We start from the raw sequence: 27,083 nt of genomic DNA on the forward strand, positions 1-27,083 counted from the left end.
TTAAAACTAACAAGGCTTCTTGTTAGTTTGGACATGTTAAGCAGATTTTTTCTACTTTCCCCAATATTGTTTAACACTTTACTTTGTCCACAGTCGGACAGGGGATGTGACATTTTATCTGTTTCCACAAGAGCGGCAAAACAGAAAACAGCCTAAGTATCACTGCACTGTTATATCCTTCATCTAAGGTTTCGAGCTGTATCCTTCTCAAGTAAATTTTGTCATTTTTCAAGCCCATCTGTGTCGCATGCCAACGCCACTGCCGCCATGTGACACACAGCGAGCAGACAGCTGACAGGAAAATTTCACTGACATATGCCGGAATAGCAACAACCATCAATCAAACAGAAAACACGCTGTTCTCTGACAGAAGCCACCCACCTGCGTGCAACTCAGACACACATTTACCTTTCTGGATTCTGAGTTCTACTGTGACATAAAGACACACAGACTGCCCACACTGTGTCCCACTCTGAGTCATCCAACACCATCACTGTGATATTTTAAACATGAGCAAACAGTTTATTAAGAAAATTTTCCGTATGTTAGCACAGAATAAAAAAAAATAAATCACTTTAAGAACATCAGGAAGCGCTAAAAAAGCTACCAAATCGACAAACTGCTGCAGATGCCTTGTTGCTCCTGTAGCACCACTAGGTGTCAGAGCAGCATCTACAAGGAAGTTATTCTGAACCCCCTGTTCTCTCAGACCAAGCTATCTGCTGCTCCATCTCTCCTCTGCAGTCGGTGACGAAGCTTGATCTTGGTGCATGCAGTCTTCCTCTGAAAACAGTACGGGAATGACGACAGAGGTGCGAGCGCTTCGATAGTGATGACTCACCTGTCTGAATTTGGCCCTAGCCTCCTTCTCCTTCATTCTGCCATGAGCCACGAGATAGTCAAATACCTCTCCTGAAGAAAGTAGGAATATATCATCATCAATGAGAACATTCTGAAGGTTTTATATATGTATATTTTTTATCACAACTAGGGGTTTCCTACTCTTGCATCCATGTTTCTTTTGAGGTAATCCACCACGTTTTACATTTACTGTATTGTATTTGAGATGGTGAACAGATTTGAGTTGCAAATTTGTGATGGTCTAGATACGGCATTAGAGGCAGTTTAGCTTCTTAACAGGATTATGTGCACAAAAATGTCACAAATTTAGTAAAGTTATGCTTTACTTACCACCACTGGCATACTCCATCACCAAATAAAGTGTCTTCTCTGTTTCAATCACCTCAAACAATTTCACTGCAGGAGAAGTTGGAGAGAAAGAAAGAGGGGAAGGGGGGATGTTGTAAATAATTCCCTTAAGAGACTGTGCAGAACATAAATGTATGTAGTCACTGTTTATGCTGGTTGCACAAGTTGAGCACGCGAGCTCCGTCTCCAGTGCCGTGACAACGTTGTGTTTAATGCCATAATTGATTCATTAGGACAGCGGTTGGCTGTGCAGAAGTCAGAAACGATGCATGTTTTTTTTCGCTCTATTTGAGCTATTACTTCTGGTTAATATTGCTTTGTTTAACAGTAACCACCAAATACTGCCTGCAGTTCTAAAAAGCATGTTAACTTTAAAATAAATAAATAAATAATTTGCAGGAGGATATACTCATTTTCCTCATAGGTCTTCCATATGACAAACAAGATCTGTTAACAATGCAGAAAAAAACTTTAATTTCTCGACATGTCTCTTATTTTTGAAAATAAAAATCCATTAACAGAAATGTAAAGGAACCATGTAAAAAAAAATAGATAAATTAATTCACTTTCTGCAAAAAAAAAACAGCAACAAGGAAGCAAAAAGCATACACTGGAGAATTCTAATTAAGGGATGATCATAGATTTTTGAAAGAATTGTATTTCTTTGACAAATCCTGCAGGAAGTTGCATTGGTTTAGCTAATAAGTAAGAATCCAAATTCATCAAGCTGCAGTAGGCTCCTGTTTCAACTTACCTATATTTGGATGATTCAGTATCTTCATTATTCTGACTTCCCTGAAAAGCTGTAAAGACACAGAGGAACATTTAGTGCACCGAAGAACATGTCACATCACATTACAAGCAAGAGAGTCAACCCTGTCTCTGCTGGGAAAGCACTGTTAGAAAATGACCTTACACAGTGATTAAGTGAAAGGAACTCAGCCACAACAAACTACAAAGTGTGTATACATGTGATAGTGTATTCAACCCTGCAGGAACATGAGAGGACCTGAGGATCATGGGACCACTGTACTGTATAAAGCATTATGACTGATGCAGTGACAACGCAGCACTAAACCCTGGCCTACATAGATAAGGAGCAGAATTACAACTCAACTGACACGCTGCAGTCCAGCAAACCGGCCAAACAGCCAGAGTCAGCAGCATCACACACAGCCAGCCACTGCAGAGCAACAGCACACATGCTTATGGCCAGTCAGTTATCTGTTGTCTAAAATAATCATCTTATCATGGACATGCAAAACAAGACAAGCAAAATCATAATGATGCGTTAGTTCCGCAGTTCTAGAAAACAAAACACAGCACAATTTGAGCTCTTATAAAAGGTTTTACTCAGAAAGAGTAAAGACTAGACTTGTTTGAGTCCAGAACATTTTCTAAACCCATGTTTCTTCCATGAAGCGTGCTACTCAAATGGAACAATAACCGCTCTGGCTCTGAAGGTGGAATCTGTGCCCAGTCTTAACCCAAGCTGGTTAACTTTAAGGGACCCATCCTGCAAACCAGTTTATAGCGACGATCGCTTTGCTTATTTTTCTTTCCCTGCTGATTCCTGTGGGACCACTAGAACAGTAGGTGCACTCCCACCTTAATGACAGAAACTTCAAAGTGCCTTTTTGTTAATTAATAAGATGGGAAAAGTTTCGATCCAGTCTCAGGAGAGAAGCAGGAAATCACATCCCATAATCCCTGTTGTCTGTGCACCATGTTCAACAACTGAGTACAGATCCAGACAGGAGAGCATTCAGAGATATAATCATTTAAAAGCATGTCTCCTCAGTCTTGCTGTGATTGTTTATGTCAGACGAGCTCCTGCAGCCACTTAGAGGTGCTGTTGAATCATTTACATTCTGCCGATTCCCCATCGAGCTGAGCCCAGGCTGCGTTTGAGTGTTCAATTTCAGCTCTGGGATTTTGCACCTACTGCTGCTACCTGAGACAGAACACAGATTTTGCCATTTGCTGACTTTGATTGAGGTTTTGAGGGATGCTTTGATGTGCAGTCTTTCAAAAAAAAAAAAAAGTAAGAAAATGACAATAACTCTACATGTCATTATCAAGTGTGTCAAATGTTAAAAAAGGAGAATGCTGGGGTGTGTGAATGTGTGTCCGTGCAAGTTTTCTAAATGACATTTAGGTCTTGCATAAGTGCTGGGATAGTCGGTTTCTGGGTCATCAAACACAGCCATTATACCAGTGTGAGCAGGCCTGACTCTGTGGGACCTCTGAGCTACAGTCTGCTTCAAGAACATGCAGGTACTCTGTCTCACTCTAATTCTTTCTTCTGTTCTCTGTCTCTACTTGTCCGCCTGCCTCTCTTTTTTCTTTCTCCGACACTTTTTGTCCCATTAGACCTAAACATGCACAGCCTACAAGAAGGTGCAGTTGAGGGATTAAAGAACAAGTCCTTCTTTATCCATATTGTCCATGAACATTCCATTAAAACCCGAGTTAGAAAAATATTACATCCCACCAGGATTATTATTTACGTAAGACGGTGTTGTAAGTGCAGATAACCTGATGTTAAAGGGAAGGGAAATATGTGCCAAATAATATTCAGCAGTTCAATAATTCACAAGAGTTGATTCTTCTAAAAAAGTCTTTGAAGTTAATCTATTTAAGTGCTCTAACTGTAACTGTATCTGTAATACTGTACGCTCTACATCCGCCAATATTCTACAGCATTATACCGGGCGTCTTGATATTTTAAATTTCCACTTGGGATCGACAAACTATTTTAAGTTTGACATTTTCAAGGAATGCGTGTGCATGCAGACTTTATGGTCTGAATTTGTTATGGGACTGTTTCCCTCCACAAAAATTTCCCAACGCCTGAATGACTTCGAGTAGGAAGCTTCTCCTGTGTGGCAAACCCTGCTCCATATTCATCAGCTGCTGCGTTGGACTGAGAGGTTCCCCCATGGTAACAAAGTCAATTAGAGTGGAAACACACTGACACAATAACCAGAAGATGTCCTGCAGGACACAAGAGTAAACACATAAGTCACAGCCTCGGATATGCATCTATCCACGCATGTGCTTCAACATGAGACATCGCTCAAGACGGAAATTCTCTATTATTGTGGGTGAGTGATGGACTAAAGAGTCGACCTTTTATCTCCATCTCTTATCTCTTCCTGTCTCTGCCTGGTTTCTCCCTCTCCCTCTCTTTTGCGTCATTGCCCTAAAGCCCCTCACATGGGAAGCACTCGTGCAGCCACTTGGAAACAAAAATTAGAACAAATCTAAGAAGGGCAGTGGAAAACGACAACAACAAACACAGGGTCTGTCAATACAAGCTCAACAGGGATGGAGCCACCATGGAGGCTTACAGGAGATAATGAGTTGGAGATCTTTGATCCAGTCTACTATTAGTATCAATAATATCTACAGGCACAAAGGGGAGTCACAGCATGGCATGAAGCCGTTTTTACGGTGAGTCAGTGAGAATATGAGGCACTCGTCCTTTACAGCAAAAAATATCTTTTAAACTAAAATGATTCAAAACAGTCAATCCAGCTCATGCGTGTAGATAGTGGTTGAAGAAAATGATTAGAATGGCAGCGAAAATGAAATGCGCATCATACACATGAAAACACACCGTTTCCAATGTGCCTGAATCTCTGTAGTCTGTGCCAGTGACCTACTTCCAGCCACCCAGGGGCACCCAGACTCCCAAACTAGCCTTAATTACTGCAGAGTCCCCATGCAGAAGGAGCAGATATCAGACTGGGAACACTTACAGGAACTGGCTGGACTATTTCAGTCACAGCAGCACAGCTGCTCATTCAACATGGAGATTATTGATAGGATGAGTAGCCTGGAAGCCGGCTAGCCCTCATCCCTCCAATGGCTGTGTGCGCGCGTGCTTTCATGTGCACAAATAGTATTTCAAAACCATGTACAGTATCAGTAAATAACCGCTGCTTGCTGTTTGTCAAAGAAAGACAGCGAGAGACAAACACACACAGGGAGACAGAGGGATCGAAAGTGTCACTGACATTCAGATAAACTGTCCTGTCCTGTCCTTGACTCCTCAAGGGCTGAAAATATCCCCAACAAGAAAAGGCACATCACTATCGCTATCTGCCTCTGCAAAGATGTGCCACTTGTTATTCATAATCCGCAACACCAACAGAAAAGTTTGCAGCTCGCTTCCCAAGAAGTTAATTTTAACTCCTAATCAAAGCCTGACAGCACTGAAAATATCCACCAACATGTAAATCCCTGCATATCTTAGCAGCCTTAACATTTGATTTGTATTATGATTCACCTCAGACAACACGGCTGTCTGTCCAATCACATTCCACTCATCTGAACCAGACCAAAGCTCCTCTGGCCCACAGGCTTGGCAGCATTTCATTGGCTAATGCAGAGTGGCAGGCGCAAGACAGACGTAAACAACGGCCATTAAGAGAGCTTGACCCCATGCTGGGCTTTTCGCAACTGGCAGAAAATACACAAACGGAGTCACCGTATGTTGTTCTAAACACATTCTGGCCGCATTAAAAACCAGAAAACATAAAACCATACTCAGATATAAGACAACAAGACTGAAGGTTAGCGCTGCAGCTCTGTCGAGAGAGGAGACAGTATTTTTGGAGAAGCCGACAGTGTTTCTGTCGCTTCATTTACTCTCTCCACTGAGACATAAGCTAAAAGGTTCCATTTTTTCCAAAAGTGAGTGTGTCCTGCATTTTAACAGCACAAGCTTGAATATGGTCTGAAACAGCATATTTAGCATGTCGGGTTGTAAAGGTACACGGGATTCACAGTTCGATATGGGTGTCAGTTCTGGAGTCATGGTTCAGTATGTATTCAGTACTAAATAGTTATAATAATAAATCAAATAAGAAACGTCCATTAAGACAAAGCAGTATACTCATAACGAATGTAAATTAACATTCAAATCCGGCCGTGCAGTTTTGGCTTTAAAGTCTGCACAAATTAATGCTGCATTTCTCTCTTTTTATCAACACTGAGAACACAGACATCTTGTTTGAATAAACTTTATTGGAACTGTCAGGGGACAAAAACAACCAGGGACTTGGTACTATATTTATGCTCAGTGCAAGCTCCACATGGTGACTGGCTGAAAGAGGCAAGCAGAGGAGTTACAGATTCACAGGAAGGCCGATTAAAGCTAAAACTTAAAGTGTAGAGTGACTTAACTAGAACTCGCATGGCACAGGATCGTTTGGGGTTAATGCTGATATTAATTTTCAGGGAGTAAGAACTTCCATATTGATATATCTGTAGAGATTCTTTAAGTACATAAATATATAATCAGCATGTTTGTCTTATGCTGAAATGGAAAATAATGGACTCAATATCTATTAACTTCCCAGCAATGAATTTCACAAACTTGTGAAGACACAGCTCGACTCCGACAGCGTCTGCTCAGCTGAGACGTGTGCTCTGCTACATGTGCTGCAGGCAGTGTAGAGACTATTGGAAACTATGGCGATGCTCTACTGGACAAACTATATGAGATCACCAAATCTAAGTTACCCCAAGCATCTTTTTCTGCAATATGCTTTCACTTTGGTACATATCAGACACAAACATACATACCATGATTCTGAAAAGTGCTATATAAAAAAAAAGATCATTTTTATTGTTGTTATCTGCGATAGGCCATCCAACATATCAGTCGGACTCTACTTAAAACATCCTACTTGTTTAATAAATGTTCCACATAGATTTCTATATCTATATGTTACTTTTACAACCCTACCAGCATGTCGTATAACCTTTAATATTTTGTCGATGTTGTTGAAGCAATGAAAAGAAGCGACTCTTATTTACAGATTACAAAGAGAGCGGGAGCAGTGGGCGGTGGGATGAGAGCACTGTTTGCTCAGTAAAAGAGGGGATTAACAGAGAGGCCTATTTTAGGGCTAAAACGCCTAAAAACCATGACAACATCAACATCCCTGACCGCAGATGACATGTGATGCATTTCCTGTGGTGGATCTAAGGAGGTGCTTTGGAAGCTCAGCTGACCTCATTTCCTGTTCGGCTGCAACCACCACAAAGTGACACCAGGGGCAACGGGCCGTAAAGGAACAGGCCAGAGGTTCATGCTAACCCCATGACTCACATTCTGGCCCCTGCAAACCTCTATTTAAAATCAAATAATTGGAGGAGAACATCAGACTACACATAACAGAAGCGATCGACTCCATCTCTGCTTATCTGTGATGTGAAATAAAACAAATTCTCCTGTGAGAGAGGATGCTTGTTTGTGTAAATGAGTGGATTCGAGGTTGCACACAGGTACAGGAGTGTGTGCATGTGTGGAAAATGTTGGCAAAACTCTCAATAAAACTGAGGTACTGCCAACGAGAGCCTTCTGCCTTAACCAAAGAGCTTCCGTCTGTATGGCAGGTTTGTGTGTGTGCATGTATAGGATCTGCCAGAGCGCTGGCTGTGCCTACAGTGCCAGATGGTGAGCCCAAAGCCCGGCTCCTCTGAGACCATAAAAAGAGACATCAGTGGCATTTTGACAGGCGAGCATGAAACAGTCGCCGTTAACAGTGAGTAGAGGAGTGATGCAGCCAAATCTCCAAACCTCGCTCACCCACACTGACAAACAGAATCATAAATAAAAAGCAGCACTATGACACCAACGTTACGCAGTCAATTGCACGCATGGGTCCAAAATGTCTAAACCAACTTCAGAGCAAAGCAAGAGAAGGAGATGGGATCAGACAGTCCTTCAACCTGTCCTATGCATCTATGGAAAATGCCTGAGTCACGTATTCAGTAATTATGCCTGTATTTTGTAGCTGCCCCAAGAAATAACTTGTACATTAAAATGTATACTATCAATTTATTGTCCAGGAAGCTGTGTTGTAGACCTACAACTACCACTATGTCACTGAAGTCAGAGGGGAAATTTTGCATGTGGTTTCTTGAATTTTACATCCATTCCATGGTGCTCTCCCAGTATAAGGGGTCAGAGTAGGAGCAGTGCGAGCAGAGTAGCCCCAACAGTCCCAGGGAACATAGTGAAAGTCAGTGTAGACTTTTAAATGTGAAGAATGCTTCCAACAGAACTATCAGCCTGAGCAAAAACACTGGAATAACTAATGTCAGCAAGAATTGCTTAAGACTAAGGCTGCAGACAGTACTAAGGGTTGACTGATTTTCAACCTGGCTGATTAAGGGATCCTATATTTAGCCTTTTTTTTGTAACTAGTACTATCAGTATTATTCTAAGCAGAATCGATAAAATAAAACAATTTTAAAATGTGCTACTTCCTCTCTGATGCAGCTGCCTCTCTCTGACTGTAGTCAACAGTCTCTGATCTTTGTTATTGTATCTGATTGGCTATATGTCACAAGTGATAGCCAATCAATACTGAAGGATAAGTGCTGAAAAGTTCTTCTGATTAAACATATGTAAAACATATAACAAAAATATTTCAGGGACATTTTGTGCGGTAGCTTGTGCTGTTTTGAATTTTGACACCAAGATTTAAATTTTTGCTGTAAACACATTGCAGATTTAAATATTGGTTGTTAGTCTTGTTGAATGCTACTAATCAGTACCGACAACTGAGACTCCCATATCATTCAACCCAGAGAAAGCATCAAGCTGGAATTTATCCATTTAAAAAAACTAAAAATATTTGATTGTATTTTACATTTTCATACTTAGAAATGAAGATTGTTTGAGGGGAAAATGAACTCTACTGGTTATATTAAAGCAGTGACTTTGAATTCTGTGGACCCATACTTGTTTCGTTCAATTCTTGTCATTATTTCTGAAAATCAAGGCCATTATTTGCAATCAACAGCACAACCAGCAGCACAACAAACCTCTAAAATCCAGGACAGCGAGCCAGTGATTGATTATGTCCTTGTTTTTTCCAGGTATTATTTTTCTGGTTAAAGGTCACAAGAGTAACCACGTAAAAACTGTACCAAGGTGGATGTTTCCTTTAATGCATCCATAGTAGAGCTTCCACAAGGATAGCATAGGACACTCTGACTCAATGAGACAATCGATTCAATCCAGGAGACGACTGCTGCATTATAAGACAAGCTTCTGCATTGCAGATGGCACATCTGTATACTATTACAGAGGACATTATATACATATATAATGTCATATACAGACATGCATACAAGTCTCTACATTTGATACAGATACACGAATATGGACTTTAACATATCTGCACAAGTACATGCAATTTCTAATGTGTGTACGTGCTATATCATCAATAACAGCTCATCCCCCATAAAAAGCTATAAGACTCCTCCATATTGACCCTCTGAGGTCTACTGCAGCTGACATCTGAAAGGCCCACTGAATAATTGATCACAGAGATCCTGATTGGTCTGCAGGCTCACATGATACATCTGCCCTGCTACGTTCATCACCAGGCAGCGGACAACCCAACCCCAGTGGTACGAAACCACCCATGACCTAGACAAGACCCAAGCTGGTGAAGTCACAGTGGATTGAGACGCACAATCACACGCTTGCACATACACAACACCTCCAAATGTTCATTACTCCACTGTGTGTGCAGATTAGGAAACCACACAACGGGCTGTTAAACAAAAGAGCTCGCACAATGAAATTTATCTCAGTCAGATTAGATGAGCACGGAACCGAGAGCTTGAAATTCTCACAGCGCGTTCGCACTGATTGGCTAAAGAGCTGCAGTCAGATCTCATTAAGATCCAAGACAATTGCAGATGTGTTTTGCTCGTGCAGAACAATGCGAAGAACATAATCACTCTAGAAATGCCTCGACAGACTGCAAACTGCCTTGTTTTTACAGATCTACAAGTAAGACTTCAGCCACTAACCACATTTGGTCTCAGATCAGCTGTTCACATTTACACTGAGCTTGATTATCAAGCCTTCTGTACTTACTGAGTGCGCTCGTCTAACCCCCAGACCAACGCGAGGTGGCAGACATTTTTTGAGAAGCTAATTGTTGGTATTATTTTGTCATTAAGAAGCTTGGTGGAGCAATATTCTCTCACCCTTGGTGGCTCACAGAGAGACATCAGCTGCCGTTTAAGTAGGCGTGGTGGTTATAATGGTCTATTATTATAACAAGTCGCCACTCGCTTAACAAATTGTTCATCTTTTACGAAACGCTAAAAGGAAAAGAGCAGCCGTGGTGAGCTGATAATGTCACGACCATGAAAAGAATTCCTGTCAGTCAGCGGCACACCTGATTTATTTTTAGGCTCGCAGTAGGTGATGCTGGCTCGCACTGTAGCAGCGGCCGCTTTCCTTCCACATAGTCTAATCTGCCACGAGGATTGTATGCGTATAGATGTGTGTGTGTGTGTGTGTGTGTGTGTTTGTGCGCGTTTAATCAGCAGAAAAAGCTGGATTGAGACTCAGTAATCAGGAAGCGGTCCCAAACCCCTTCGTTCTAATTGGTTATGACTGCTAGACAAGGGTAAGTGGCAAACAGGCCAGCGAGGGTATTTTTAGCCGCTCCTAACCACAAACCAACAAAGTCAAGAGTGAAGCGAGGGGAGAGAGGGGAGGCGCTGGAGGGTGGCTGGAGATTAAACAAGCCTTGTGGTCTCTCCTGACTACATCTGATTACATTATGTAAAACAGCACATCCTGAGTTCAAAGAGCAACGAAACAGAGCGGCAAGAACTCAGGAATGACTAATGGAAAAGCCATGAGCACTGTAACCAAGACACTAATGTTACCATGTGGCCATAAATTTAAAAAAAAAATAAAAAAAACTCTAACTCACCTTCTGTAGGCTGGTTGGATTCAGCTGGGTTTTGTCTATAATCTTCACCGCCACCTAAAGAGAGAAAAGGAGGACAAAGACAGAAGAAAACAGAGGAGGGGAGGGAAGGGGGATGCAGACAGGAGGAGATAAAAGATAACCAAGATGTCAAAATTAATTCTGTATTTGCGTTTTGGTTGTGCAGTGAAAGCCTGTGTGGAAATGAACGATCCTCATTATTTCACTATTCTGCTGTGAGGTGGCTTTGTCAAAACATGTCACAGCTGAATCAGTGCATTCAGTCTGAACACACCTTAAAGCTGCTCTATTCAGTAATTTTTGAGGAGATGAAGCTTTGACTGGCAGAGACAAAAAAAAAGCAGGATGATCTGTTTGTTCTTGATGTTGAATATACTATAAAACAGGAGCTATTACACACAGACAAAGAGGCAGACAGAGCGCTTTAGGTGAACTGGCCCTGTGTGGCAGCCCGGCCGGTGTTGGTGTGTTTGACTCTGTAGGTCGGTGATCTGCAGCAGCCTCATCCATCCATCTCAGTAATCACCCCAAAGTGCACACCGAAACAGACCTGCTCTCCTCATTTTCCCAGAGCTCAGCAGCTTTTACAAAACCACTAGCTGAGCCATTCTGCAGACTCACCAGGAAGCCAATACATTATGCTGATAAGTGATTGACAGAGCAGTTTTACAATATAATGGGATTACACTGCAATGCATATGAAACCGCCACCCCACAAACAATTAGTTTTTGTACAGTGTCACAGAGACTTAAGAATGGATAAATAAACATGAATGTCAACGTTTTAATTAGCAGTAAATCGTTTTCAGCGACACCGAGGAAGACATAGGGTTGTAAGGATGATGCTGGTAGTTGGTCGAAAATATATTTTTTTTAATGAATTCATCTGCACACTGATCTACAGCATGCTGAGTACTGAAGCAAACATTCATTATACTCTGTCAGAAACACCTGAACATATATGAAGATGTCTTGTCTGAACAGGAAAATGTGAGGTACTCTTGATTCTGAAATTGTGACGGCTTTGGCAGCATAAAAAGAAAAATCAATGAATAGCATTTTCCTTAACTTTTGTACTGTTTTTACAAAATTGAAACTGTCAGTAGCATCTCAAAGCAACAGTCTGATTGGCATCTAATCAGTACACACCTTCAACTTTTTTTTTCCACTAGCAGCACAAATTGGAATAAAATGTTACATTTCTTGTAGACAAACTGTCCAAATGTTGCCTCACAAATTTTTGTAATTATTAAATTTGCATAGTATTATTATAATGTATGACTTGGGTTGCAGTAATAGTCCAGATAGAGCTGTGATTTGCTGGCTGAAGCAGAAGTTTGGGTAGTTTTGCAAATTTAAAAAGGTTGAAGTCTCTCTCTGGTTGTTGATGTCACTTGTAGAAACTCAGGTCTGTGCATCTAAGTTACGCACTTAATAAATCTGATACGGAAAAAAATCCCTTACTACAGTAAAATGGTTTAGATGTAGCTCTACACCGTTGCTTCCTCTTGAATGTGCAGCTCTGGAAAGTCTGTCCCTCCATCCCTCACCAATCGCTGCAGCCTGAGCACACCAGCTCACCCAAGACTCTGCTCAAACACCATAAAACTACCCTAAACAATGGCAAGTTGTAATACTGGCTTTAATTGTTACGCTGCAGTTTCAAGGAGTAAATGCTCAGAAATGGTGCCCGCTGCTTATTTCGCTCATGATGCAGCTTCTATCATATAAAAAAGCACCATATGGATGTGTCTTTAAGCGTTGCCACCAATCAACAATCATAGTGACCTTGTGGTCAAAGAGCCACAACATGCCTGGTTCGAATCCGGTCAGGAAATTTAGTTACACCCATCTCTCACCAGATTTTCTAGCAGTCTCTCAACTAAATATCTCTGATGATATGTTTTTCATTCCGTACAAATTAATAAGACCACAAAGTACAGCCTTGGTAATTGTCTTCATGAATTAAAACACAGGACAAGAACTGAATGTCTGTACAATTTTATACAGACACAAGGTCGCAAATCAGATTAACCAAATTAAATATCTAGTAAAATATTTTCTGAAAATTTAAGTTTTTTTTGTTGTCTTCTGAGCTGTATAAAGAGACACTGCTCCACCAAGTGCTGCCTTTTCACTCCCTTCTCCAAAATGTTCCGTATTATGCATTAAAACATTTTATTTTTTGCCATTGTGCATATTCTAATACAGATACAGAGACTTCAACCCTGAACTCAGAAGTTCCCGTCAAAGGGAGGAAGGGGGAATAACTGCCTTTGAAGATAAATGATACCAAAACAGCACTAATTGCAATTTATCATAACAGCATTAGAGTGACTCTGGCCGTATGAGAGCTTAATAAGCGTGCTTCAGTGGATGCAGACGCTGGCTCAAATCCCAAGCAGCCTGTTAAGGGGGAAAAGCAGAATGCAAAATGCTGAGTCATGATGGAGAGAATACAGGTTCTTCATCCTGAGCCGGGTTTTCCCGAAGACCTCCAGCGCAGGTTGGCAGGACGTTTAATTCCATTTAAAAGCCAAGTAGCTAAACTCCAAATGTAGCGGCGGTGAAAAGTCTAGCAGGGAGAAGAGAAAGCAAAGTGGAAGACAACAGAAAGGCGGACTACATGTAGAAGTATGCAGGCGGTGTCTATTTGTAGCTTGTCTTAGGTGGGCAGGTGCACAGACAGACTCCCTTCCCGTCATGCACAAAACTCAGGTGTGCGTCTGCAGAAGCTAGAGAACCGTCCTCGAACTACCGCTAATTCCTTTGAATGAGTCGGAAAGACTCGTTGCGTTTCCTCTACGTGACACTGTGTAAATATTTAGCTTTTTGTTTGCAGATCCTCAGATTTGCCGAACGTGCGGACGGCATCACATCATACACCAAATTGCGTGCGCTCACTGTAATGGATTTGAGGGTGAATAATTCAGCTCCGCAGTGACAGAAGGGCAATGTGCATCACTGTTAATTATTCAGCGCATTGGTAACCCAGCGGCCATATGCTCCTCCATGTACGCAGGTCTTGTGATCGGGCGCGCTCATAAAACGCATGTGATTATTCCGATAGAGGGGAAACTTAGTCATAGCATCACTTGTGTGCTGAAGTGTTTTAACGTGTTCCTCTGCATTTTGATTTTTCCCTCTGAGCTCTTTTTCCACAACCGCAGGGTCATGATGTGTGCATGCGCCAAAGGGAACTATTTTAGCATAGCTCAGAGCATAAGGTCGCGCTCTGACAAAGAGAAGAAAGGCATCACTGTTGTTAGGTAAGAAGCAGGCCTGTGTGGCATGCCTGAAACACTGCAACACATAAAATGCAGAAGAACACATAATATCCTCTTTATGTTTCACGCATGCCAACACTAATAACTTTATGCAGACTATTTCTGACAGCAGAATGTCGATTCCAGCTTCCTGACACTGACGTTTACTTCTTGAGCTGTGCAGTTTCAGCTGTATGTTCATGTTTGCACGGCTTTGTTCTTGTCTTCACGTCTATATTTGGCTCTCTGTGTAAATTTGTCTTCTGCTCTGCTGACATGTAAAGCAAAACCTTCAAAAGTTTTAACAACAAAGAATTAAAGTCTAAAAGCTCATCTCTGTGCATCGGAGATACATATTAAGATGCTATTTTTTCCAATTTCCTGACTATAAGTGGCTGAGATGCAACCCTACACCATTGCTTCCGATATATAAGGATCTATAAAGTCCCTGAAGCTATATCCAACTCTCCCCACTTGCTGTAGCTGGAGCTCACCACTGTGCACACACTGTTAAGATATTCTACCTTATACAATGTCGAGTTGAAATATTCAAGTAGTTCAGCCATACGTGTTTGACCCAGAAACTGACTCTGCGAAGAAGAATAATGCCACAGAAAGCCCCACCCATGGAGCTGGCAAGACCCATTCTTTAGGTTTATTAAGTATAAAAGCCTGGAAATCTGTGTACTTATATGTCTCAAAGAGCATATGGACATAACACCAAGCTAAAAAACTTGATTTTCACAGGTGTAAGAACAAAATCCTGTAAAATTCCAACATGATATGGTCAGAAAAGTTTACAGAAATGTCAGTAATTGAATTGATATTATGTCACCACCCATCCCTGTTTAGTAAAGGGATAACGGTACATAGTCGAGACAAATGCTTCCATCAGTGCAGGTGAGCATGTATGATGTGTGTCCACATCTTTCATCAGATAGAGGACACTGTCACCTAGAACCGACTGCTGCACTGCCTCACCTCCCTTTGTTTTTTTTGGTCCTTTCTGTGTTTTTCTACAGAGTTAAACCTTTATTCCTGAAAGCTGTGAGGAAAATCTGCACTTGGTAAGAGACTTGCCAGGCTCAAGATGAGATAGCATCAGTTTTAGTGGGTGATGTTCTTTCCACCTGTTTTCTCTCTCACTCTGATCCATGTCTTTGCATTCTGATGAGCCAGCAGAGGCTCTCAGGCACACAAAGCAGCGCCTGACCTTCTCCGCAAACAGTGGGCAGCATACTCAATCCGCCTGTTTAACATGAGCATTAAAGGACGCAGAACGGATCAAACTGTAAGCGGTCGGACCTGCGAGGACATGTGTGCTCTCGGTGCTCTGATATGACCCTGTAGTTTATAAAACCGAGGGTAGTAAAAGGAGGCAAGAGACATGAGAGGACCTCAGAGGTGGATCAGAGCTGTCAGTGAATGCTGTAGGTCCTGTTGAGTGAAAGACAGTGAACAGATCGCAGGTCATTGTTTTCTCCTCAGGGAAACAGGAGCTTTAATTACCAACACACCAAAGCAGGACGTCTATCACTCTGACAGCTCAGCAGCATATGAGTGCGTGTGAAAGAGAGAGAGAGACAGATCTTGAACTGACCTGACTGAGAAAAATAGCGTGGTCAAGTGTGATAATGTCCCGACAGGAGATCATTCATTCTCCTGACAAGGTTTAACACGGAGCAAATTGATGTCCTGCTCAACTGTAATCTTTTTTTTTACCAAAGAGTGGATAAAGCAAAAAAAATTTTTAAAACAGAAAATCACACCAGCTTTTATCCACACGCTGGCCTCTCTGGTGGAGGCATAAAATTAAACTTCAATTTGAAATATTTTTCTTTTAAGTGAGCCTTTTTGCCTCGTTACCAGAGCTGGAACAATTACTCAACTCAAATTATTTTGAAGGCCAAATCTTAGTTTTCCATGACGCTAAGTGCAGCATAGTTTTTAAACTAGCCAAAACAAGCAAGTAAATATGTAAACATGGGTGTGGGAAGCTAGTACAGTAGTGTAGTATGTAATAGTGAGCCGCAGTCTTAGCAGAGTCAAGCTGATATAGCAAGTTCTGCCATGAATAATGCCTCATTAACAGACCGAACAGTATATCACTTGTAGAATACAGATAAAAACTTGTCTCACCTCTCGTCCAGTCAGGACGTGTCGCGCCAGTTTTACTTTGGCGAAGTTCCCCTTCCCAATGGTCTTGAGAAGGCGGTAGTTGCCAATATGAGGGTGCTCCTCCGTGGAGGTGAAAGAGTTGCGACATCGCGGCAGGCTGTGGCGACTCGCAGACTTTGTCGGGGGGACCGGGGGCTCGACGAAGCCGTCCACTGACGAGTGCTGCGGGGAAAAGTCACACGTCAGAAGTTCAGCGACATCCTCATCCTCTACCGGATTTACACAGACACACTACAACACTACACGTCTGGCACACGCTCTAATTCCCTTCCTCTTCTACTCAGGCTGCACACATAGATGGAATGCAGCAGAATGATGCAGTGGAGGTTTGTGTGGAGATATCCACTGTGCAAACACAAACCAATAACTGAGTCCCAGAATTGGATCCAGAGTTGCATGTGTGAATATGTATCTGAGCATATATAAGTACATTTATAGAGAGACACAGAAAGACGTTTTCTGCTCAGTGGGGAAGTGTGTAGAATCAGGTTCCCTCCTCTCCCTCTGTGACACCTTAACCTCCTAACCTAAAGACCTTATCATCCACAAGATTCAATAACAGGAGACAATGAACTCCTTTGACAGCGTGCCTTTGAGAAAACCTACAAAAACGTGCAGTTCATTCACTTTTTCTTATAACAACGTTAATGGCGCCGCAGCTGAACCAGTCCCTGTGATACGGCATGTGAAGGTGAATTAGGAACAGCTTGCTATAAGTACAATGCTGGCACGGGCTATGCGCAGTCTCCTCTGGTCTGATTTGTCTCCTCTACAGCAGCTGCTGATGTCAGTCCAGGTCAGAGATCCCATGATCCTCTGCTCCCGAGCGCCACACCCAGCCGGCGAATAGAGCCTCGGTCTGGTTACCCAGGCTCCCCTGCTCCCGTTTCACCAGAGAAACGCTACACCCAGCAGGGCGTGCATCACCTTGGCTAACTTACATCCTGACAGGGGGACAGCTATGCTGTAAGCATGCAGTCCCCACTGAGAGAAGAGACATTTAGATTAGATGGCAGCTAGAGACAGCATTTTTTGTTTCCAATGCACCAAAAGCTAGTTTAGGTCAGCATTAAATTGGCTTACACTTTCTCTCTTATTTGTGACTTCTGGTCTTTCGATCAACTTTGCATCACATCAGTCATCCTTTAGCCACACGTGTTCACACCAACATACACTTGGCTTGGCTCCAGTATCTCCAAATTAACTGAGGAATGTTCGGACAGCCATGTAAGTGACTCGGAGCCCTTACGCCTGATTAATGCACAAAGTTGGTTTCACTCATGAGTCCATTAACCTCCAACCACTGACTTGATGTCTTCAGGGAGACCAGACATAAAGAATAACACACACCTATGCAGACACACACACATAAAAATAAGAAAGCCAGGATAGAGCTGCTTCTGTTTTGCTGCACTAAAAGCCACTCGTCTCTCTGAGTAATAAGATGTTATGCAATGCAGTTCAGCTGCTAGTGGGCCCTGGGGCTGCTGTGCTGGAGTCGAACAGAGGCAGGCTGGGCTGGCTGGCTACTGCCGGTGATGTTGAGGCAGCGCTTTAATAGCCACCTAGCAGTTTATGTCTGGAAGCAGCAGTAGACGGTTACATTAGCACTCCCCAATGCATTACTGAACACTGGTAAATCATCAGAGAAGGATCTCAGATCATCATGTGACGTTAACATTAGGGTTTGTTAAGTTATATAACTTAACTAGAAAGAATGACTTTATCCCCTGCTCTGGAATGTGGAGAAAAGATAAAACCCCCTTTTTTTCCAAATCTGGGAACAGGCAAACCATTAAAACAACGCTTCCAGCCATTTCCAGTTTGTGCTTGTAAGACATTAGAATATAAGGAGGCTTCTGTTTCCAGGAAAAACACCCAGATATGTCAGAGCCTGTCAGCATTACAGCAGTCCTCATCTGAACTGATCTCCAAAGAGCCATTTGGCTATGATGCTGTGCGCCATAAGCAGGAGTGGGTGGCTGTTCATAAACATTCCTTCACACGGTGAGTGAGGAATCTGCGCCGATTTAAGTCATTTCTCTGGCCCTGTGAACATAAAGCGATGCCTGTGTGCCGCTTCAGCTTCATCAGTGTCGTGGCAGCAGAATGGTGAATAACAACACGCTCCCTCCTCCTCCTCCTCCTCCTCCTCCTCAGCACTGAGCGTGCAGTTACAACAGGGCCCAATAGGTGATGGATGTCACATTGCGATGCTACCAAGCGTTGCAATTGATAAGTAGGGCAACATCCTCCCCCACCCTCCCTAAATATTGACGTCGTGGACTAGAAAATACCCCCAGTTTGCACGAGAGGAGCAACACCGTTTTCCTCACAGGCCACAGAGGCAACGGTTTCATTCTCCAACCACATAGTACTGACGCAGTGCGTTGTTTGGGGCTATTGTGCACAGAAAGTGGGACAGACAGAACCGTGGCTGCACTTTAATTCTAGGTTATTCCACGCTTGTATTATTCCCGGTAAGGAGGGTGAGGGGAAAAAGCCGGAGAGCTCATTGGTCGAGCAACCCTGTAGCCTCCAGAAGCATTAACCTGCAACCGACCAGTGCGCAAAAATAACCACCACATCCCCGGGTACTATTGTTCCCCCCCGCGCGTAACCAAACCGGCGTCCTCCCCTCCTTCCTTCCTTCCTTCCCGCGGCCCCGGACAGCAACACTTACATTCTCGGTGTCCCGCTCGTTCACCGTGGGCAATGGCGTTCTGGTAGACATCTTGTGTTGCTTCGCAGGGCCGCTCGGCGATGCAGCGGGGCTGGGCAGAGCAGAGCAGACGCGGCTGCGGTCCGTCGGAGAGGGGTGGGGGGAGAGCGGTGCCTCTTGTCTCTCTCTACATCCCCTGTAAACACCGCAAATAAGCGGCCCGGTGTTCGTCCTTTTACCGCAGCATAGCGAGCACAGGGCCCAGCCGGCGCGCCAGATTTTCTTATTGGCTTTGTGCACTTCCCTTTCAGGTAGGCTGGTGGCAGACAGAAAGGGAGGAAAGAGAGACTGAGAGAGAGGGAGGGAGAGAGGGAGGGAGAGAGAGAGGGTGGGGGGCAGGCCAGGAAGATGCGTCGATAGCGGATGGGTCTGCGCAGCTCATCTCAAACCTCCCACCAGGAAGGATGGAGGGATTTCTCTCTCTGTTACGCACAGACTCCATTTGACTTCTCTTTGCTGCTCATCATTCAAGTCACCTGAAAACAGTTTACGCACAGTTGGATCGGTGTCTGTCACAGCGTGCACAAGCTCCATGCTACTTCTAAATGACCATACAGAAATAAATCGTCATGCAAACTCACTATTAACTGAATAACAGTTAAATTTACATGACTTTCTTACACCTCCTTGTGATTTAAATCTGATCTCTCCAAGCAATCCAGCGATTCACTCCTTCATGTGAATATGACAATGAGGTGTCCAGAGAGAGGCCTAGCTCTGGCACAAGGCCTGTGTCACCCTCTAAACTGGACAGACTTTGCCATCTGTTGGATCATTTCAGCATTACACCCCCTCTCCTCACTGATCCTGCACTTCTAATTGATAATGCAACAGTTGTTTTTCTGGGAGTGAGTAGGAAGCGAAATATGCACCCTCCAAGACGCAGCTTTTTGTATTTTTCATCCATGACATCATTACCTGTTTATTTCCAAGGTGTGGTGGTGACGACGTGACATGCGCACACGCGGTTTGTCCACTAGGTGTCAGGCTGTTCCTGCACATTGGGTAATCCTCAGTAAATGTCACGCCGACTCCACTTGCTCAGCTTTCATCCTGTTGTCTGATAAGTTCTGAATACGCTGACATGTCATACTGCAGGGAGGTATGCGCAGTGTTAATGCCCATTATTGTGTGTCTTGTGTGAGATGTCACCTCTTCTTTGTCTCTGAGGCATTGTTGTGGAATTCAGGCGGACGGTGCACCTTACTGGGTGTTACATGACTGATGGTTTGTCTCACACAGCAGAGAGGCCCCAGCAGTAACAATGGACACAGCGTGACATAACGTGTCATAATAACTGATGGATATAGGACCTGAAAGCCACTGAGAGCATTAGGTCTGTTTCCGTGGTTTTGAGGAATCTGTAGTTTAATTTCCACCAAACTCGCTCCTGTGGCATTAAAAAAGACCTCCTGCTCTCCATCAGCAGTCACGTTGATACATTTCATTGAAAAATCTTATGTCTTACTAATATTTCTTTCTTGTCGTTGGAGCTACCAGAACAGAATGTGAAGAAATAAGATGGTTCAGCAAAACAAAAAGGGTCCAACACTGAATCTTGGCATCTAGTTGGGCATTTTTGGAATTCTGCATCTGATCCCGGCATGGATCGGATCCCAACATAGCAGATCTTATCCTCGCTGAGCCCTAACAACTGGGACCAGCTAAATTATCCCAGCAAGACACATCCTCTTACTACTAATAGTGAGATATTTGGCTGTGTTTGGCTAGTATCTATTTTAGATTTGGTAACATTTATCTAGTCTTAAGTGTGTGAATTCATGCATTTATGCAGAAAATGAAAAATGAAATACATTTTTTTTTTCTGTTCATCTCAATGACTGACACCTTCAAAGCTAAATTTACCCTGAAAACAATCAATGCAACACAGTTTCTTCTTAAGGTATTGGATTAAAACGAGGCCTCCAGTAATTCTTCAGTGTTAAAACATCCTCAGAGCTCACTTGGCCCGTGCCTGGGATTTGCATTCTCTACCTGAGTTGCACTGCTGTGGAATGTAATGGGCACTGACACTGGTTTAATGAGTGCATGTAGACCCAAGGCCAAATGCAATTACATGCTCTCACAGGCAACCATCAAAAAAGTAGGCAGCTGTTAAGAGCCATTCATCACGGATGGTCATGCAGTTAACTGTATTTGCAGGACAGGGGGTGAGAGGAAAGAGTAGAAAGACAGAGAAAGAGGAGGGGGAGAGAGGCTAAACTCATTAGGAGAGAGATAGTGGAGTAGCATCTGTCAGCACTGGCAGTTTACCATATCTGCTTTTTGCCTGACTCAGTTTCACCAGTGAGAGTCGAGCCATGCTCTCCAGTCAGTAGAAATGTTTGCACACATCCTGCAGAAGTGTGGGAAATATCAGGAACAGCCTCTGCAGGAAAGGAAAATGTTTTGTAGAGGTTTGCAGGCCCACATTTACCCATTTTTACACATTTGTGCCTCTTATCTGTTACCATTACATAAGACCTAAACCTTCATTATCTCAAAAAGAAATACCCAGTGGGGTTATTTATATTTATCTATATATAGTATGTTTGTATGTTTGAGTTATATTGGAATCGGGAAATGATGTGGTTATTATTAAACTTTATAAACTGAGTCAGCGATGTACCAGTACCAATTGACTCTGCACCATCTGCTCAGTGGGGATACATACTCTGCTACATGTGCTGCAGACAGTGCAAAGTGATTGAAATATTGGATTGAAGTTGCTCTGTTGGTCAAACTACATGAGGACACCATTTCTAAAGTACCCCAAGCATGTATTTCAGCATTGTGTTATGCCAAACATTAAAAAAAAAATCTTTTCATATGAGTGCATAATCAGACAATGTATCTCCCAATACCAATATCTGTGTTCAAAATATCTGTGATAGGCCAGTGTTCATCCAACCAATATATTAGACTCTAGTTAAAATATCATACTTGCAAACGAAAATTCACTTTTTTCATCATGATTTAAGTTTAATTGATAAAGGTACTCCACTGATTTAGCATTGCTCTTCTATATTTTAAAAAACAGCAGATTTTTTTTCTTATTCTATGTTATTTTTTCAAGTCAGAACTATGGATCTTAATCATCAACAGTTCAGTTCAGTTGGAGACTTGGGTATATTATGCTTGTAGCGTTTAATGTAGCCTTAAGCCACTGGTGTCAAACAGAGATGAGACGCACACTGCCGCCCCGGGGTTTTTTTCATTTTCAGACTTGTAGTCTTCAGGCCTAAGTTTATCAGATTTCACACAGCTCCCTCTGGAGACACGGAAGGCTTCATACAACTTATTTTCACATATGCAGCAGTTCTCCCTAGTTAACAGACTTTAATATGTAAATTCAAATGAATGCTCATGCCTCTTTAATAAAAAAAAAACAAAGCTGTAGCTTAAAAGACGAATCGTTTTGACGAGATGCAGATGGAATATTTTTTATCCAGGTGGTTTGAAGAGTCTTGATGGCTGTGATTCTGGCTTTTTTGAACGTTACAGTATTTATTTTGTTGGGGGAAAAAAGTGGTATGCGTGCTTTGTGGTTCATATGCAATGTTAATGCATATAATGGGTAATAAGAGACACAAACTGCGGCAACCTCAAATTAGACTTATGGTCTAGTTCATCTTGGTGAAACATGCGCCAACACGATTAAGACCCATTTAGAAATGTATGGTTAAGTTTGGATTAATACAAAGTCTGGGGTTTGTATTCCAAATTACCATTGTCTCAGCATATGTTGCAGTTCTAATTAAAACTCATCACTTTTAGCTAAAGTGCATAAAAGTAATACAAATGTAAAAAAAAGTCATCAGCAGACATTCCTGCTTTAGAAACCTGTTAAGTGCACACCTTACAAGGCAGAGCTTGCTCTCTGCTGTCTGCTCTGACAAGTCAATAAAACCCACTGGTATGCTGAACATTTTTGGAAGGCAAGATAGATATGAGGCTGTGGTGGAATTTGATCAGGCAGAGAGCCAGCCTTCTGTTCATTACAGAGCTTTCCAGCAGCAACACACCCTCCTGGTGAGCACACCTCAACCTGAGGAAAAGTATTACTGACTGGCATGTCAGGAGCTCATGCCCACCCTTAACCTCCCCTTACCTGCTTGTCTTCATTGCTGTCACACATGCATGTATTCACGCCCACACACGCTACATACAGCACACACACACACACACACGCACACATCATGTACTAGTTCTCTCGAGTTCTCCCAAGTTGCATTGGGAGGGATCGCAGGGAAGTGGAAAATATGAAAAGACTTGAAAATCCAGGGCAGATGTCAAACAACAGGGCAGGAGAAATGGAAGTGGGTGTAAGTGAGAATCTCAAGACTGCAAAACTGTGTGTGTCTTGGTGGAGTGTTTTCTGCCACTGTTGAAAATACTTTTTAATTAATTCCATTTGACTAAACTGCATGTGCCGAATACTAACATTTCAAGTGCTTTAGGATGGGATCTCTTAATGGCCAATATGAAGAAAAGGACTTGAAAAAACTGTGTACCTATTTACTGGTGAACTACAGCTGGGTATGAAGAAGAGGGTAGCATGTGTGTGAGGAAGCCCCCCTCTAACAGTGACCTTCCCTGTAGGATTATCTCCCTTGAGCTATTTTCTGCTTCATCTTGACTTTGGATCAATCAGAACACATCTGGCAGACTGGCTCTCCATCATCCAGAATCGGTCCATAACACTTTTTAGTCATGTATTATAAACTGAGTTTTTGCTGAAGGTTTAATTAATGATTACTACTCTTTCAATTCTTTATTTGGATAGCACCTTTAAAAAACAAAGTTGCAAAATGTTTTACATTAAAAACAGTTATTGCAAGTAAAAAGTAACAAGCCATGTAGGCAGGGAGTTCCACAGCTGAGGTTCCCCAACAGCAAAAACTATGGTCACCTTTAGCGACAAGTCATGGAGCCCTAAGCAAGGCCCTCCTGGAAGATCTCAGACAGCGATAAGGCTCACATGGAGTTAGCAGATCATAGATGTAGGCAAGAGCCTGACCATTTAAGACTTTAAAATCAAATTTATCAGTGAACAGTGAAGTGCAGCTGAGATTGGTCATTTGTCTTTGTGTGTCTTAACCCCCCCCCCCCCCCCCCCCCCCCCAGTGGCATTTTAAATTAAATGCAGTCTTTAGATGTTTCGACTGCTGATACCAGCAGATATGGCCAAAGCGCATTGCTCTTGTTGAGGAATGACTTGGTCTTGGTCAGCTCTCTCACTTGGGCAAAGCAAGTCGGCACAACTTTGGTCATCTGTGCATCAAAAGACAACTCAGAGCCAAAAATAATATGCAGGCCTTTTTACAAATATTACTTAATAAGGGACCAAGGCAAGAGGAGAGATTGTTGATGCTGTTTGACTTGGGAGCAGCTGCAGGAATTTCTTGGGCATTTAGTTTTTAATTTCAGCAAGGTAGATCATAATACGAGAGCTATCGGCGGTACCACGCTTCAAAGGAACATACAATTGGGAGTCATCTGCGTAGAAGTGCAATTTAATGCCATATCTACTCATGATGTGCTCCAGGGGTAGCATGTATATGTGAACAAGAGGGGACCCAAAATAGACCTCTGAGGGAGAGGAGCACATAAGAAAGAGGAATCTCCAAACATTACTGAGAAAAACCTGTTTGACAGTTAGAAAATGAACAAAACCAGAACCACATGACTGATGCCAAAATTCTTCAGATGCCTGACCAAGACACTGTGGTCGACTGTATCCAAGGCTGAACTGAGGTCAAGGAGAATTCAAATCATTGGTGATGGACAGTTTGCCAGTCCATCACAGAGCCAAAACAAGGACACAGTCAACCATGCACGCTCACACTCACACCTATGGTTAATTTACAATCACCAATTAACCAAACATTGATGTCTTCGGACTCTGAAATGAAATCAGAGCACACAGCGAAAACCCATACAGACATAGGCAATTTATCATAATCATTATCTACACCTATACTTTTCTTATTCAACATGTAAAATGTTATATCAAAGGTCGTCCCACAAAGGTGTAATCCCGTCTAATTATACTTCTGCTCAGGTCAAAGGATTAATGTGAGGTCACCAAATTGTTATGAACTATCAGATGTGCTAATGGTGCAAGCTGTCCTGCCCTGAAGGGTGCAACAAAAGCAACAGCAGATTGAGAAAGATGCCAGTCAAGCACAGTCATGCCCAGCAGTCTGGAGCTGAGGTCTAATAGAGCAGTGTAAGTGAAGGCACCTGTGTGGGCTCACAATAAGGAATTCAATTAATCATTTGCACCATTTAGAACAAACAGCAGGGAAGCTACTAGCTCCTCACAGTGTGGCAGCAGTTTTAGAGTGGGTTCTCCTGTTCAACTTGCATCTTGAATGTACAATTTAATGTACAAAATGGAACAACACATAAAGCATTTTTCAAATTTGTTCCTTCTAATTTTAAGAAGTGCATTATGTGGTCTTCCCCTACTGTATGCATGGCCTGTTATGCATTATCTTTTACTTTTTCGTGTGTGTGTGCAGCACACTAACACTCCTCTAAGTAAAGAGCCACTTCCGTACAATTAGCTCCAGGTTCAAGACACTTCCTCTTTTGACCCAGCGGCTAATGATAAACACTACATTGTGCTGCGGAGAAATACAAACTTTTTCCCTGTTATGAACTTGTATCATAAAAGGCAATGCCATTTACTGTTACTGTACTTTACTGGATAATTATCATCCATGTATATCATGTTTTCCCTTGTAATTATGTCATAATTCAAAGGCTTCCCTGGCAAGCTAAAAACGGTCAGGTACGTCATCATATAACAAACTCTTCTCTGAGGACTGGGCCTATTAATTGTCAGGATATAATTACATTCACAACACCCCGAGGGCCCGTCTCGTTCAGTCATCTCAGAGTTACTGCTCCAAACTATAATTAGAGAATGTAATCACACAGGTATGGACCTCCAGGATTTATTTTTCAGCCTGACTGAAAGCTGATTGAAACGACATCTGTGGCTGGGTACCAGGCAGGGAGTGTTTATGATCTGGCACATGTTCAACAGCCACATGCAGTGGCACCAGGCAGCATACCATACCAGCAAAGTTCACGATTTACATACACAAACATGCACACATGGATGGGTGGTTCTGCTAATTTGTTTGACGTGTGTACATTCTTGTTAGCTCAGTGATTTCTTAAGTGGCATGCATCTGCATTATGTGTGTGCGTCCCCCCTGTGAATGCCCTTGTGTGGTTATGCCACCCTTGTGTGGCACTTTTTGCCAGTGCTAACAAGTGACCTCATCCCATTATGTCTTTCCGATCTCAAATGCCATCCAGTAAACTACTCATTTCTCACCTCTTCATGCACTCCTTCTCTCTCTCATACCACTAAAACACCTCTTGCCTCTCTCCCTGACACCCACTCTCAAAGAACTCAAGACAGGCCGGGGAGAACATAAAGTAACTGCACACTATGAAGTGATTGTGAGAGATTTCCCAGTGAAAAGTGGTTAATCACTGAGTTTCAACAACATTTTTGTGATGTGGGCCGCGGTTTAAGACCAGGGTAAGTGTGAGGCTAGGGAATGTCTAAATTCATGTAGTTCTGCTGCACAGTAAAGATTGCTTTTCCATGCCATTTGTGGGTTTTAGGTTTTGCTTTTATTGTTTCTTTATGTTTTCGCCTCAGTAGTGGCTGACTTCAAGGATAGCAACGCCGGTCAGTTCATCTGTGAACTAGTTTTTGCCATTACTGCGCTGGCCAGTGGGTCGAAGGATCATCCTGACTTCATGAATGGCCTTATACTAGTAAAGCAATGCACAGGGCTCTTAGAAGTAAAACCCAATAGCTTCTGTTAAGGGCAACAGGCCTTCTGTTTTTGGTTCTTTAAGATGGTCCACCTTCAATCCAAAAGGCTTCTTTAA

The 27,083-nt window shown here is 42.6% G+C and overlaps 1 protein-coding gene across 4 annotated transcripts in view; it reads right to left on the minus strand.

The window, feature by feature from the left end:
* The window catches only part of mark1 (MAP/microtubule affinity-regulating kinase 1), a 31,535-nt gene extending 12,046 nt beyond the window's left edge, over nucleotides 1–19,489 (minus strand). The window contains exons 1-6 of one of the 4 annotated variants that reach the window (XM_035945282.2): nucleotides 19,122–19,489; nucleotides 16,400–16,600; nucleotides 10,977–11,030; nucleotides 1,964–2,012; nucleotides 1,192–1,257; nucleotides 842–912 (exon numbers count right to left, since the gene is read on the minus strand). In XM_035945282.2, the coding sequence (XP_035801175.1) occupies nucleotides 842–912; nucleotides 1,192–1,257; nucleotides 1,964–2,012; nucleotides 10,977–11,030; nucleotides 16,400–16,600; nucleotides 19,122–19,172 (492 nt within the window). In that variant the 5' untranslated portion in view covers nucleotides 19,173–19,489. The remainder of the gene's footprint in view (nucleotides 1–841; nucleotides 913–1,191; nucleotides 1,258–1,963; nucleotides 2,013–10,976; nucleotides 11,031–16,399; nucleotides 16,601–19,121) is intronic. The other 3 variants (XM_023263890.3, XM_035945283.2, XM_023263891.3) reach the window with 3 other exon arrangements.
* Nucleotides 19,490–27,083: the final 7,594 nt, after the last annotated feature.

Source organism: Amphiprion ocellaris, chromosome 16 (genome assembly GCF_022539595.1).
Source record: "Amphiprion ocellaris isolate individual 3 ecotype Okinawa chromosome 16, ASM2253959v1, whole genome shotgun sequence".
NCBI lineage: Eukaryota > Metazoa > Chordata > Actinopteri > Pomacentridae > Amphiprion > Amphiprion ocellaris.